The 14,911-nt window shown below is 40.9% G+C and overlaps 1 protein-coding gene across 3 annotated transcripts in view; it reads right to left on the bottom strand.

Moving 5' to 3' along the window:
• Positions 1-567: 567 nt before the first annotated feature.
• RHAG (Rh associated glycoprotein) overlaps positions 568-14,911 on the bottom strand; it is a 31,244-nt gene continuing 16,900 nt past the window's right edge. Inside the window, exons 3-11 of one of the 3 annotated variants that reach the window (XM_080390328.1) lie at positions 8,601-8,807; positions 6,649-6,811; positions 5,937-6,086; positions 5,484-5,644; positions 4,484-4,657; positions 3,776-3,917; positions 2,877-3,061; positions 2,533-2,674; positions 568-768 (exon numbers count right to left, since the gene is read on the bottom strand). In XM_080390328.1, the coding sequence (XP_080246454.1) occupies positions 581-768; positions 2,533-2,674; positions 2,877-3,061; positions 3,776-3,917; positions 4,484-4,657; positions 5,484-5,644; positions 5,937-6,086; positions 6,649-6,811; positions 8,601-8,786 (1,491 nt within the window). In that variant the 5' untranslated portion in view covers positions 8,787-8,807 and the 3' untranslated portion in view covers positions 568-580. Of the gene's footprint in view, positions 769-2,532; positions 2,675-2,876; positions 3,062-3,775; positions 3,918-4,483; positions 4,658-5,483; positions 5,645-5,936; positions 6,087-6,648; positions 6,812-8,600; positions 8,808-12,389; positions 13,533-14,911 lie in introns of those variants that run through there. The other 2 variants (XM_080390329.1, XM_080390332.1) reach the window with 2 other exon arrangements.

The raw sequence follows: 14,911 nt of genomic DNA, 5'->3' as shown, positions 1-14,911 counted from the left end.
GAAACTGTTAGGGAGAAGAGCCAAGGGGAGAAGCTGCAATGAGGTATTGGGGAACACTGGTCTATGTAGCCCAGCTTCAAACCCATCTGTGTGCCAAGACCATGCAGCCCTTCTGTTCTGAAAACCTGAAGCTCTGAACAACCCATGTCCACCAGAGAGTGATAAGCTCTGCAGTGCTGATCTTTAAGCAGGACAGTGCAAACTAGGCACAGCTTCATGGTCCATATGTCTCTTTGGATAAACCGGGACTTGGGAGTGTTGCTGGGGGATCTGTTTTCAACAAACACACATTAGCAAGTGAAAATCCAAGTAACAATGTGGAAGCTGAGGGTCTGTATTACTTAGCCCAGATTAGGTGATCTAATGGGTTAATCCATGAGCCATCAATTAGTCCACACTTCAGGTCCACCTCTGCCCTCCCCCAACAGATCAAAAATAAAAGAACACCACTTTGCTTTAGAAGTACTGGGAACCTCCATTAAGATGCAAGGTGAATTATTTTGGCCAAGGAATTAAGAAGGCAGGTATCAAGAAAAAGTAATTGAAACATTTTTGAAACTAATTGATGCTGATTATAGCTCTAGGGACGTGTTACAGCACACATTTTATAGGGTTTGGGAGTGACATTAAATGAAATAGCAGGGCTGAGGTCCAGGTCTGAGATGGAAACTCCAGGGGGAGGGTGGAAGGTGAACCTCTGCAGGAGGCTGGTGAAGAAAAGGAAGAGCTCCATTTTGGCAAGAGTCTCACCGGCACATATCCTCCGCCCTGGAACGAAATGCAGAACAGCCATAAGAGAGTCATTGGGAGCTGTTTCTTCAATAGTTGGAAGAAATGAAAACCTCTGAGCAGCATTTATTCTGAGGAAGATCAGCAGGAATCCAGAACACTTGAAATGTCATATTCTAGCTATGAATAAAGAACATAGTAGCTATTAAAAGTCTATATTCAGTACAAGAATCATCTGAGATACAGGATACTTGGTCTTCAGAGGAATGATAACAAAACTACCTGGTGATTTTTTTCTTTTCCTTTATCTCAATGCTTGCATGTTGGGAGAAATGTATGGAAATGCCATCTGAACTCCTTAATGCCAATTTTGAATAAAATTTGTATTTGCCTTCATATTCGGATTTTTCCTCCACTTGGTTCAATTTTTGGATCCCAGACCAAATTTGGCTGGTTGGTCTAGATTTTGGCTCTATTAATCTAGTCACAGGCAGTTTGTTATGTTAAAATGTGTCAGAAAAGACCGTGGAGACTCGCAAAGGCTGGCTAGAGTGGGACTCAGGAGGAAGGTGCTGGAGATATCTACAGAGACCCTAACATAAGCCTTTCTTCAAAAACACTGTATATATAAATTTTTCTCAGTCCTGGTCAAATTCAGCAGCTTGTAAACTGCTTTAATCAGAGCATGATGATTCAAGGCCAGAACTAATAAAAACCTGAACTAAGGCTTGCCTTTACCTTCCCTGTATAACAGAAAATGGAAAATTAAGAGCTATTGCATGGCTGTGCTATGAAATAAACCCTCTAGGGAACGCCCAGACCCGACACTCCCTGGATGTGCTTTCAGCCAGGACACCTACACTTGCATCTGAAAAAGGTGTGTGGATTGGAAGTATCATAAATCCTTCTATGAATAAGAAGTAAATATTTACTATATGTTGGGTGGCGAGCATGACAAGAAAAAGCCGCATTCAAATATCATGCAGAGTTAAAAATACACAAATAGGGTCTATAAAAAATGCAGAGTGTTGTGAATATGATAGACAAATTAGCCAGAAACTGACATATAGGAACTTAACGGAGCAATGACAAAGCCTGCAAAGCAGGAGGAATGTTGGAGAAATAGCAGTCATCGTAGGGGCCCCAGTCTCCCATGGTTTGGGAAATGGTGCAGGTGTGGAAGCTTAGGTAAATGTCATGCTCTGTGGAAGCCTCAAAAGACAACCCCTTTCTGTCCTTTGATTTTACACAGAATTTATGGTTTTATATAAGGCAACTCCTCTTTATTGGCGCAGTGTATGAAGTCTTGATCCCAGCTAATATTATCCGTGACTGTTTAAAAGGGATGTGCAAAACCAAAACTTGTTTTTTCCCAGGGAAGACGCAGAAGCCACCTTTCCTGCATACTTTGTGTGCAGCTGGGTATGGTGAGAGCCAGAGACAAAGAAACCCAGGCTGTGGAGCAGCTGTGGGCTACAGATTATAATGCAGAAATGTGTTATCTAACCCATCATGGAATTTGCTGAAAACCTCCCTCATATTTAAAAAGGTGCTACAATTTTTCATATATAGTAGTTGAATACTGAGAAATCCATAACACCCAAAGGCTGGAGGAATCACAGGACAGTTGTGAGCACTCTTACCAGAGGTATGCCCTGAGACATCTCTGAAATACGGGTTGTGAAATGGTCCCATGAAAACAACAGTGTGAAGGCCAGTAACAAACAAAAGCCAACACTGGTACAAGTAGCTGTTGTCTAAGATTTCTACTTGCAAGGGGAGTAAATTGAAAAGAGAAGGCACCTGCTGAAAAAGGCATGAAAGCATTTTTCTTCACAAATTTTCCATTGATGTCAAGAAAGTGCTCAGGATAGAACATGTCTGGTTTCTCCCACTGTGATTTGTCTTGCAGGACAGAGGTCAGTAAGGGGATGATGTAAGTTCCCTGCAAAATACAAAAGGGGAATTAATTTGTAGGAAAATACTGTGGTGGCAGTAATGGCAGTAAGACTTCAAGATTTTCAGCCTGGAGAAAAGGATTGTTCTAACTGCTGTGATGTGACTTCATTAGGCAGTTCATGTTTATCACATTAATGAGGTTTGAGAAAGGAGAAATGCGCAAAGAAACAATCCTGTAGCCACCTTACCTTGGGAATGAAATAGCCTTTGAGAGTGACGTCTGCAGCAGTCTCATGAGGTAAATCCAATGGCAGGATATTAGCGAACCTCTGAATTTCATGGATGACTGCATCTGTGTATGGCATCTGAGTTTGATGCTCGATCCTTGGTGGTTTTGACCCTATCACTTGCTCTATCTCTTCTTGGACCTTTCCTGAGGGAAGAAGCAAGTATAAGTAAGATAAAGGACTCATGCATCCCTGAAACTTATTGTGCTTTACTGATCTAATTTATAAAAGACCTGGAGTGAAAACCATAAATCCCCCCCCCCAAACCTTTTTCCTTTCAGGAGTCATAGGAGGTGGACAGAACTGCAGAGTTTGATTATTTCTTTAACAGTTAAAAACCTAAAGATTTGTATTTTTCTGCCCTCTCTTCTGCCCAAAGTTTCTTGCTCTGACCAAGAGGTATCTCAAAAAACCCGACTTGACTCCTAACAACCCTGTACCATAGACTGGAATGGAGATGTCAGACAAAGAGCAATTCCCTGAATCTTCTCAGCTATTGAAAGACTTGGTACAGTCCATTTAACATCTGCACAGGCCTTTGGTTTATTAACAGCCTGTTTCTGAGGGAACCCTGACCAATTTCATTGGCCAACACAGGACAGCTCTCTTCTTTTTAATTGATGAGATTTTACTGACCAAAAGACCTGTCCCATACAAACTCTGTTTATAATCTACTGGTAGGCTAACTAGCGTGCCCCTCACTGGATCTGAACCACAGGGCACAGTGATTCCTGGACAATAATTAGCTGGAAATCTTAGCTTTTTGTACCTTAGTGTATTAACTGACATGTTGAGCCTCCAGGTTTCCATTTAGTTCCTAATGCACTGAGTGTAAAGGCATATGTCATAAACCCACTTACTCTGAATTTCAGGATACTTTAGCATCAGCAGGAAGCTCCAGTTTAGCGTGGTGGAAATTGTTTCAATACCAGCAGTAAACAAATTGCTCACCAAGCTTAGCAAGTTGTCATTATGGAAATACTGATTGGTAGTGGATTTCTCCTGAAAGAAGTGGATGAAAGGATGAAAACTTAAAGCTTTCCATGTGGAAATGCAATTTACATAGCTAAACATTTATGAAGAAATAAATCCTATATTTTAAATGTGATAGACAAAGAACAGCTTTGGGCTTGTACTTTGAGAAGAGTGTTGACAGGTTTTGTTTTGCTGATCTCTGCCTTTACTGGTTTCTCTGTGAAGAAGGTAACCCAGGTGTATCAGAGACCCCAAACCAGGACAGCAGTAAAGCCCCAGTAGTGCTTTTGTTCTGTAATGCATTCTGGTTTTGAAAGAGCCAGAAGGGGTGGAACAACAGAGGGTGCAGGTAAAAAGATGCAGCCTCTGTAAATGTATTGATACAGTCTGAACAAACCCTTAAATAAGGGTAAAATTTTGCTGATTAAAAGGTGTTGGAACTGCAACACAGTGAAAGATTAGTTCAACTCTACCAGTTTGTTGTATGTGTTCTGTCAAATATAGATTCCCTAAAGAAATATGGACTGAAAGGAAATGGTAAATGCCTTCATATAACCATAAAAGTTGGAATAAATGAGAACAGATTCAATTACCTCCTGCTGTTTAACCAGGAAAGCATCAATAAAACTTCTTTGATCATTTTTGTCCAGGTTTTTGAGATGTTCTATGAAAGTGTTTTGTACATAAGCATGCAATTCATCTCTGTTTCGAAGGAGAGTCTTGTTAGCTCTTAGGAGGAATCCAAGGTAAGGGAAGATATTGTAAATCTACAAGAGTGAAAGATGTTAGAATTTACCAGCCAGAGGTCTGAAAACACTGTAGAAACACATTAATAATATTGTGCCCATTTTGCAAATACAAAGATAAAAACTTAACATTAATGTTTTGTTCTTTAGAACAAGAAAAAGTGACTGGATGAATTCATGGTAGAAAATCCAAGGACCACTGAATACGTGGAAAACTCCCAGCTCCAAATTACTAATTTGCAGGTGTAGTGTACAACGTCAAATGTCAGACACCTGCAACTTGCCACAGGGAGATGGGAATGTTGGTCAGCAAATTTTGTAGCTTTAGCCAGCTCTTCTGCTAACTTTTTTCTTCTGTCTCAAAGCCTAAAGGAACAGAAGTGAATCTGGTGTCTGTTATTACATGCAAGTATCAGAGAGTATTTATTACTCATTGAGATATTTCAGGGCTCCTCATACAGGCAGACCATATACTCTATAGCTTCTCCCTGCCCTGTTTTCTGAGAGTGTACTGGTTTGCCTGGTCACTTTATGCATGTGAACCATGTTTTTGGGGGAATACTGGTCTTGCTGTTCATGCACTACACGATCCAACCTTTTCAGTCCAGATATAGCACTTTTCAGACTACAGCTTAAGTATGTTTTTGAGAGACTGAGGGTTTGACTGTCGGCTTCAAGATTCCCAGACTCTCTCTCAAGCTTCTTTTTTTTCCCCAGGAAGTGTTTGTAAACCTGTTATGTCTCAGAGTCTTGGATTTTTCTGCTTAATAGAAACAACTGACTACCAGCATTACTATGTTCCTATCGCATGCAGTGGAACAGCAACAGAAAATTTTTTTGTCATTACCGTAACCAAAGGCTTCCCAGCAAGCCTCATGTTTTCATTGATCAAATTCAGAAGTCTCACAAATCTGGAGTCTTTGTAGTCAAATCGGTTTCCAAGTAATATCGACACAATTATGTTAGCAACTGCCGCATTAATTATTTTACTAGCTTCAAAGGGTTTTCCTATACAGTGAACAAAAGAATGTATTACATTGTGGCAAGAGATGTAATTTGTAAATGTAAATGTAATACTAATTATTACTATTTATCTGTTATGATCGATTGCTATTGTTGGTTATCATTCAATGCTAGAATACCATGCCAAGACACAAAAATGCCAGAGGAGCCCAATTCATCAAATTGATTCAGCCTGAAGTAAGTGTCTTAAAAAGGTCTGAACTTGAGAGGAATACTCTCAAGCCTCTGGGCACTTGATCAAAACCTTAGAAGTTTGAAGAATGAATCATCTACCCACCTTTTTGTGACTCAATGGTATCTGCCAGGTACCCGTACTCCTCCACAATGCGGTCCTCAATGGCCTTTTTTCCCATTCCAAAGTTTCGTAAAGTTGTGAGAGTAAATCTTCGCATCACCTTCCAGTTATCACCATGAGCAAAAACAATCCCTGACACAAAGAGAACATTTCAAGGTGGCAGAAAATTTTAAATAACTAATCTGCAGACATATAATGTAGATATTTAGTAGTAGTCACTTTTAAAACAAGCTAAATTACCTCCTGGCTGAGGAAAGAAACAACTTTCCCTTAAATATTTTCAAGCCTCAACAATAGGTTTATTGCACAAAAAAGGGAGGATAAACTATTTAAAAGGTTTTTGATCAAATCTTCAGAAGAACATATATCCTGAGAGACACTTGTCACTGAAAGAAAGAAGGTGTTGGAAATTCAGGTTTAAACTGCTGATACTCTGGAATTGGAACTGAACTGAGATCTTATATATCTGATGATTGCAGGAGAAACCTGACAAGGCACAAATGTCTTTAAAATTTAGGTAGCATCTTAACATGTCATGAATAAATACACTAAAGTCAACAAAATTGCTCTCAATTTCCAGTGCCATTTATATGGTCTTTGATCTAAAGCCATGTGCCAGCTTCTGCTCCATCTGTAGGAAAAAACCCTTTTTTTGAATAAATCAGGATGGGAAGGAAAAATAAAACCAACTTACCATTTCCTTTGGTCAAATCTTCAAAGATTGGAATTTTGGGTCTCTCTGCAAATGCATCTGCCTTGTTTATGAGAGCTTCCTTCACCGCCTCATACCCAGAAATCACTACTATTTTCCTTTGCCCCATCTGAACACTGAAGACCGGACCATATATTTTTGACAGCTGTCAGAAGAAGATGACAGTGATTTATAGCTTTTACAGCTGAAGAAATTCACCACCCTTTCAGTGATGCTTATTTCCCTGTCTGATCTCTAAGTTACTAAATTGTTAAATGATTTCCTAAGCACAGTGAAAGAGAATTGATTTAAATAATGTGAATGTGCCAGCCATTATGATGGCTGATGACTAAATGGCACAGTCAGGAGTGGAGTCATGTTGTGTTAAACAGAGCAGAAATGGCAACAGCCGAAACCCCACATCAGTCAAGGATTGTGCTGACAGCTCTGTCTTCCCTCTAGAACCCCTGTAAATTCAAACTTTGACTCATGTGTGCACACTGATCTCATTCTTAATGTGCTGCTTCTGTTTGCAGGATAAATCTGTTCAAACTTTTATTACTATTATTGTATAAAAAAGCCATGTTTTTTTCTGCACAAGGATCTAGCATTAGGTAAATTCTCACTTTTTATACATGACTACATCCACCATGAATCTGTCTGAGACACAACGTTTAGCCTAAGCTGGTATCTTTTTAACTTGTACACGCAGATTTATTTTCATATAACTCAACGTTCCTGATTCTCTTGACAATAGGAAGATTTTTTCCTGACTGCACTTGTTTTCCAGTGTGTTTGCCCAGAGGAACAGAAGACAGCTATTTAGCATTGGTATGCAAAATGTTCAGCAACTGGTAAGCAAGTCCAGCCAACTATATGACATAACACAGCAGCAGTGACACGTGTCTGAATTCGGAGTAGCTCCTTCGATGGTGATACAGGCTGCTGTAGCTGTGGCAGAATATAATTGCTTCTGTTCTCCAGTAAAGATTTTCCAGTGCTTGCAATGGTGATGCTCGGGATGAGCATATGGTCTCCAGTTGCATTGATACATTATGTATGTGTCAATATCATACCTTGAGCTAAGCTCAAGTCAGAGAGCAAACCTCCTCCATTAGATTCACTGAATTACAGCAGAGACATGTTGGTTCTGCTGGCCTGAAAAGAGATGGAGCTTGCTTTTGCCACCAAGCTTAGGTTGCTTTGTATAGCTATAGAGATTTTCTGGATACTGCATCTGATCTTTTTTTTTTTTTTTGATTTGTGGATGTAACATACATACTGATGTGTAGGTGCAAATACCCCTTTTAAAATCGTCAGCAAGGAGGACGTGTAATTTCAATGTCTACATAGAAAGAACTCTAAGAAAGGAGCAGGTTCATAGAAGTCTTCTGACTCAAAATCAGGAAAGTCCTACAATAAACTAGGAAAGAAAGCACTAGAAAAAAGCCTTGCAAGATTTATTACTTTGTTTTGCTTAGATCTTTGCTGCATTTTCTGGCAACTGTTGGCCCTGAATATAAAGGATATATAGTTATCTCAGCTTTTGGGGAAGAAAGGAGGAAAGGGACATGAGAAGGGCTGCTGAATTGGTGAAGGCAGGAAGCCACAACCCCAGGCACATCAATCACTGGCAGGTGGAGGGAGTCAGACCACATGTCAAAATCACTCCTTATTCAGTTACCTTTTCCTCAAAATGACCACAAAAATAAAGTGAGCACTTGTTATTAATTTGAGTTTAAGGCTGAAACCTAGATGCGTGAAGCTGAATGGAGCAAGTATTACAGTAAAGAACAAATCTTGCTACATTCAAAGTCTTCTGCTCAAATAACCGTCTCCTGTCCTTCGCTAAGGATCATCTGTACACGTACAATAGTAAAAACTCTCTGACATTTTGGATTATGGGGCTTGGTGATATGTGCAATTATGGTACCAACAGAAAAAATAATGACTACCTGTAGGTAAGTCCTGTAGGGTCTCTTCAAATCAAACAAGTGCAGATTTCCAATTATAGGTAATGCTCTTGGTCCTGGGGGAAAATTCTTTCTCCGGTGGTTGTTCCAGAAACCTCCCATTTTCAAAACTGACAGAAAAATTAGGATGAGCACTAAACCAATGGAAGTGTAGCTGCTCCAGCCCATGTCTATTCAGCCAAGTATTTGCTGCAGAAGAGAAAAGGGAAAGCGTGGACTCTAGATCTCAGTCCTTGCAAAAATTTCCCGTGATATTTGTGTGCTTGCTAATGAATCCTCAGTACGGTACAGAGGCAGGTAAAAGTTTCCTAGCCAAGCATGTGTGACTGGGTGAGTGTGTAGCTCACTGTCCAAGTGTGAAAGTCCAAGAACATGGAGAACCACAGGTCATCAGCCTGGTGCTTACTATTAAAGTCATACATTCTGCATGCTCTTCAGGTTACTGATTAGCTATATTTTCGTCATTGGCACAGGCACAGCCTTGATATGCTGGGAACTGAAATCAGAATGCCAATGCCCAAGCGATTAGTGCACAAAGGTTTCTTGTTTTTTAAAGCACTTAGGAACTGGTATAACTTTGCTTCCATTGAATTCATTAGGAATTTCAAATCACAGAATCACAGAATGGTTGAGGTTGGAAAGGACCTCTGAAAGTCATCTAGTCCAATGCCCTTGCTCAAGCAGGGCCACTGAGAGACAGCTGCCCTGGACTATGTCCAGCCACTGACTGTCTCCAAGGAAGGACACTCCACAACATCTCTCGGCAACCTGCACCAGTGCTCGGTCACTCTGACTGTAAGAAAGTGTTTCCTGATGTTCAGAAGGAACCTCCTGCGTTTCAGTTTGTGCCCATTGCCTCTTGTCCTGTCACTGGATACCACTGAAAAGAGCTTGGCTAAGTCTTCTGCATACCCTTCCTCCAGGTTTTTATACATACTGATAGGATCTCCCTGAGCCTTCTCTCCACTAGACTAAACAGTCCCCGATCTTTCAGTGTTTCCTCATATAATAGGTGCTCCAATCCCTTCAGCAACTTTGTGGTCCTTTGCCGGACTCTCTCCAGTATGTCCATATCTCTTTTGCACCTGGGAGCCCAGAACCGGACACAGCATTCCAGGTGTGGCCTCATGAGCACTGAGTAGAGGGGAAGGATCACCTCCCTCGATCAACACTCCTCCTAATGCAGTCCAGGATACCAACAGCCTTCTTTGCAGCAACGGCATGCTGTTGCCTCATGTTCAACGTGGTGTCCACCAGGATACCCTGGTCTTTTCCTGTCAAACTGCTTTCTGAGTGGGTGGCCCCTAGCATGTACTGGTACCTGATGCTGTTCCTCCCCAGGTGCAGGACTTTGCACTTCTCCTTGTTGAACTTCATGAGTTCCTGTCAGCCCATTGCTCCAGCCTACTGAAGTACTTCTAGATAGTGGCACAATGGCACAACCTTCTGCTGTGTCAGCCACCCCTCCCAGTTTGGTGCCATCAGCAAACTTGCCCCATCATCTAGATTATTAGTGAAGACTGGATGCAGTATTGACCCCTGAGGCACCCTGTTAGTTACTGGCCTGCAAATGGACTTCATACCATGATCACTACTGGCTTTTGAGCAAGTTTTCAATCCACCTTATCCAGCCCACACATTAACAACTTGTCTATGAGGATCTCATGGAAGATAGTATCAAAAGCTTTACTGAAGTCTTAAGAAGACTTCTTGTGACTAAGACAGCTTGTTCTTTTGACTAAAAAGCTACAGCAAATGCATATGAGAAAGAAATGAAGAGGCCTAAAAGGTGTCACAGGACTGGTTTGCTCAGCTCCTGCTGGAGCACTGTAAAGGAATTTTAGAAGAATTATAGAGGAATGAAGCTGGGTTAATTAGCATTGATAATATACAGCTGTGGGCTGGCTTCAGGGGTGGTGGGTTGGCTGATGTAGATAAGGTGCAGCTGTGGCTGGTTCTGTTAAGTGGTTAAATAGCTCTAAGGGGTATTGAAGAGGAGTACTGTGTGAAGAGGGACCTGTAAGAAGCAAAGGGAGGAGAGAGAGCACCTCAGATGTAGGAAAGACAAGGAGAGGCCTTGGGAGAAGAAGGGTGCCTGGATGAGGAGAGGCTGGCTGGAAGAGGAGCCTAGAGAAGGAAGAATCTGGATGCAGCAGAGGTAAGAAGCAGGGTGGATAAAAAAAACATATAAGTTGTTTCTAAAGTGTCAAATCTATGACAGTCAAATTCTTTGCTGCTTTATGGTGCTTTACATGATGCATGAGGAGAACTTGGCCAGGTTCTTTTAGGAAGAGGAGAAAATTCTGTGGTGCTTAGTCATGTCAGTGAGCAGGACTCATCATCTGCACTGTCCCAATTCTCCTCGCCTAACATGAACTCAAGAAACAAATACTCCAAATGGATGCAGACATAAGGGTCATTGGCCAAATTCACTGGAAAACTGGGGGCTCTGGTCACTTTAGCTGTGCCCTCATAATAAAGTAAGCATCTCTGTACCTTTGAAGACAATGCTGGAGACTGTTTCTAAAGTGAGAAAGTTGGTTTTGTTTAAGAGTTCAGTGGATCTCATGTTTGCTATTCTGAAGTAAATCAGTTCTTAGTTCCAAATATAGGAACTCCCCTGATACTTTTCAACATGCTTGCACAGTATTTCAGTACTGGATAATATCTATCATTTTCTTGCAGTAGGTTGTACTTGTATTCGTATGCATCTCTGTGTATTTGGAGGAATGTGTAAAGAACCAACGTCTGCCTTGGAGGTCAGGGAGGAGAAGGTGTCATTGTGTGGGTATGTGACCTGTGCAGTATCGGAGGCTGATCCCTGGCCTGTTTGCTTGATGAGAAGATACATAGGGTGTAGGGACATATGTGGCAGTGGACTGTTCATATGTTTTTTTACTGAATGTATGTATTTTTTGTCAGTCAGAAATATATCTGAGCAAAGTTCCAGTGTAGACCTTACAAGACTATGGGTGGATGGAAAACCCAATGGAGGGAAAGAGATCTAGGTCTGGGATGAAAACTTCTAGGGGAGCGTGAAAGGTGAACTTCTGCAGGAGGCTAGTAATTTTCGCAATTTTTTTTAGCAATAACCTCACCATACATACTTTGTGTATTTGGTCTGGCCGAGCCCCATAGCAGCACTCACAGTGCTTTGCTTTTATTGGGGGCTGGAAAGGTGGGGATATCACACCAGTGGTTTGACTGCTGCTGTGCAGTGCTCCCACAGCACCAAGGCTGTCTCACCAACCTCCCCCCACACCAACAACAACAGACTGGGGGTGGACAAGATCTTGGGAGGGGACTTAGCCAGGACAGCTGACCCAAAGTGACCAAAGGGATATTCCATACCATATGATGTCTGTTCAGATATAAAAGCTAAGAGAAAGGAGGAGGAATGGGAGGCATCCGTTATTTACTGTGTTTGTCTTCTGGAGCAAGTGCTACAAGCAGAGCAGCCCTGCTTCCCAGGAAGTGCCTGAACATCACCTGCTGATGGGAGGTAGAGAATAACATCTTTTGTTTTCCTTCACTTTCACATGTGCAACTTCTGCTATTGCTTCAATAACCTGTCTTTATCTTGACCCACAAGTACTTTTTTTCATCTTATTTTCTCCTCCATAGCTCTATTGAGGAGGGGAGTGCTAGAGCATCTTAGTGGGCACCTGGCATCCAGCCAAGGTCAACCCACCACACTTTGTTAACAAGTTGATCCCAGTGAGAAAGAAGACTGTACATCTCCAAGAAATATCAAATCAATACAATTGATCATCTGATCATTAATTCATGCATTTAATCAGCAACAGGTTTGAATACAAATGTTAAGAAATTTTGTGGGCAAATATTCAGTAACTAGCTTTAAAATAAAATTACCTTTCATTAATGAAATACAAAGATATTGCTCTGAAAGAGGTAGTACTATGTATCTGTAAGACGGTCTTCTAAGTTATGAACATCCACTGGTGTTCTGGAAAAGGGCTGAGTGTCAGTAAACTTGACCTGTGTTGAGTTTGAATTAGAAATAATTTCTAATAAAAGGAAAGAATATTAAGATGAAACTTTTTATTTCTTTAAGTCCTAATCCTTTATTTTATTTTCTTAAAATTTAATCTATCTGTATTTAATATCTTTTTTTAAAAAGATACACAACCTTAAAAACACTAAATTTGAAGTTTTCAGGTTGAAAACCACCAATCTGAGTGGCTTCTGTCAGTTTGACACTTAGAGACAAAGACATCTCTTTTCTGATTAGGAACGGATACAGAAAATACCTTTCAAAGCATAGCTGACCTAACCTCTGACATGCTACTGATTTGGAAAATATGAACAGTCTCCTAAGGTTTCTTCTGAGACTGACAGAAATCTAAGAAAGAGCTTTCAGCATCTTTATGGTGGAATCTAACTGCAAGTTGAAAGTTACACACAGTAGCTGCCATTTAACTCATCTTCTTCAGGTACTTTTATGCACAGCTTAACAAATGTCAGTACTGATTTAATTTTTACTCGCTTAAATAAGATTCATATTTTTTAACGTAAAAACAAGTCAGGCTGAGAACAAAGGTCAGAAAGAGTGGTCAGTGGTTGTTGGAGAGGAGAAAAATGCTAGTCACCATGAACTTCAAATTTAGAGTAGGTGTACTTTAACTTTGGTTTACTTTTCAGTCCCATCCTCAAAGCTCAGCCTCCACCACGTGTTTCATTTAACTTCTCTCTTTCCTTGCCTGCCAATGTATGGCTCCCTCATTGATGTGCAAAAGGGTTCTTGACAAAACATTTTAAGCTTCCGTAAGACTGGGCACCTTTCCATAATGTCCAGTAACATATCACACAAGTTGCACATATGTACAAAGCTCTGCTGACTCGGGGTACTCAAAGCTTTGATTACTCTGGAAATAATCAGCCAAAGAAGACACCCTAAGACAAAAAAAACAAATGGCACTGACATCAGAATTATGGAGGTGAGAAGTTAGGGTAAAGAAACTTAAGGGAAACCATGTGCTTCAAGGGCACAGTCATCTTTAAAAGAAAGTGATGCATAAAGCTCTGATTAAACAAAGGTTATCTGTATGAGAATTGCTGTGTTTCATTTCCTGATGACACCACCATGGACATCTTTGTGCATCATCTGTTGCATAGATTCTCTATGAGGGGTGAAGGATAGCCTGAAAAATGCTGGGAAACTGTGTCCAATCTTTTCATACAGGGTGGAAAAAGTCTGAGGCCTGGATTCATGTCTTGAGCCAAGGCACTGGTCTAAAACTTCTGACCATAGAGAATGGATGAGTTTTGGGCTGTGCATGATCAGCAACCCTCCACCATAGCAGGGTGGAGACCACAGGAGGAAATCAAACATGTATGGATGATCAAAATAAGATCTTGCTTTAAGCTGCAGCAATATATCTCAGGACTGCCTGACAGAAACCCCACACAGACCTCATTGCAGGTTGTTTTCTGTGCCTCATTGTCCCTTTTCCTATTTCTTTGCCTTCCCCAGCTTTGCCCACTACTAACTAAATTTTGTTTGATCTCAGATTTGCTACATCCATACCTGAAGCTGGTATTTCAGCTGTGCTTACAGGGGCACTGCTGGCCTTTCAGGGTTATGCTCCCCATAAGGTCCCCAATTCTCCCTTGCAATTATCTGTGCTATTAGGCCTCTTATGTAACTCATATAACACATTTTTTGTGCATTTTTCTGTAATTGTTATCAGAGGGTTGGATTGTTTCCTGTCTTACCCTGCAATTTTCTCATATAATGATTTGTAATTTCTGGCATCCTGTTATTTTAGCTTAACTTCACGTGGGGGTTTAGTCACGTGTGTGCACCACCTTGTGCAAGAGGTCGCTTCTGGTCCCATTTCTTTTTTATCTTTTTACAACCTATTTTTTATATTTTAATGGTCCTACTACTTTTTCTGTATTATTCACTAGTTTTTAAGTATTGTGAACAACAGAATGAACCTATTAAAGTGTTTTTCACAGATGCATTTGTAATCCTTTTTCCAGTTGTTAAAGTCATATACTCCTTACATGGTTTCAGCCATCTCTAAAATATAGTTTCCCAGGCTAAGCTAGGCTTAGAATCACAGAATTATTTGGGTGGAAAGGGACTTTTAAAAGCCATCTAGTCCCTGCCCATGGCATGGTGGTGGGATACTTTCTACCAAGTCAAGTTGCTCCCAGCCCTGTCCAATCTGGCTTTGAATGTTTCCAGGGATGGGGCATTTACAGCTGCTCTGGGCAGCCTGCGTCAGTGTCTCAGCACCCTCACTGTAAAGAAAAAAGAAATTCTT

Source organism: Falco punctatus (assembly GCF_963210335.1).
Source record: "Falco punctatus genome assembly, chromosome: 5".
In the NCBI taxonomy this organism is placed as follows: Eukaryota; Metazoa; Chordata; class Aves; order Falconiformes; family Falconidae; genus Falco; species Falco punctatus.
This window is presented reverse-complemented; position numbering and strand designations above follow the sequence as displayed.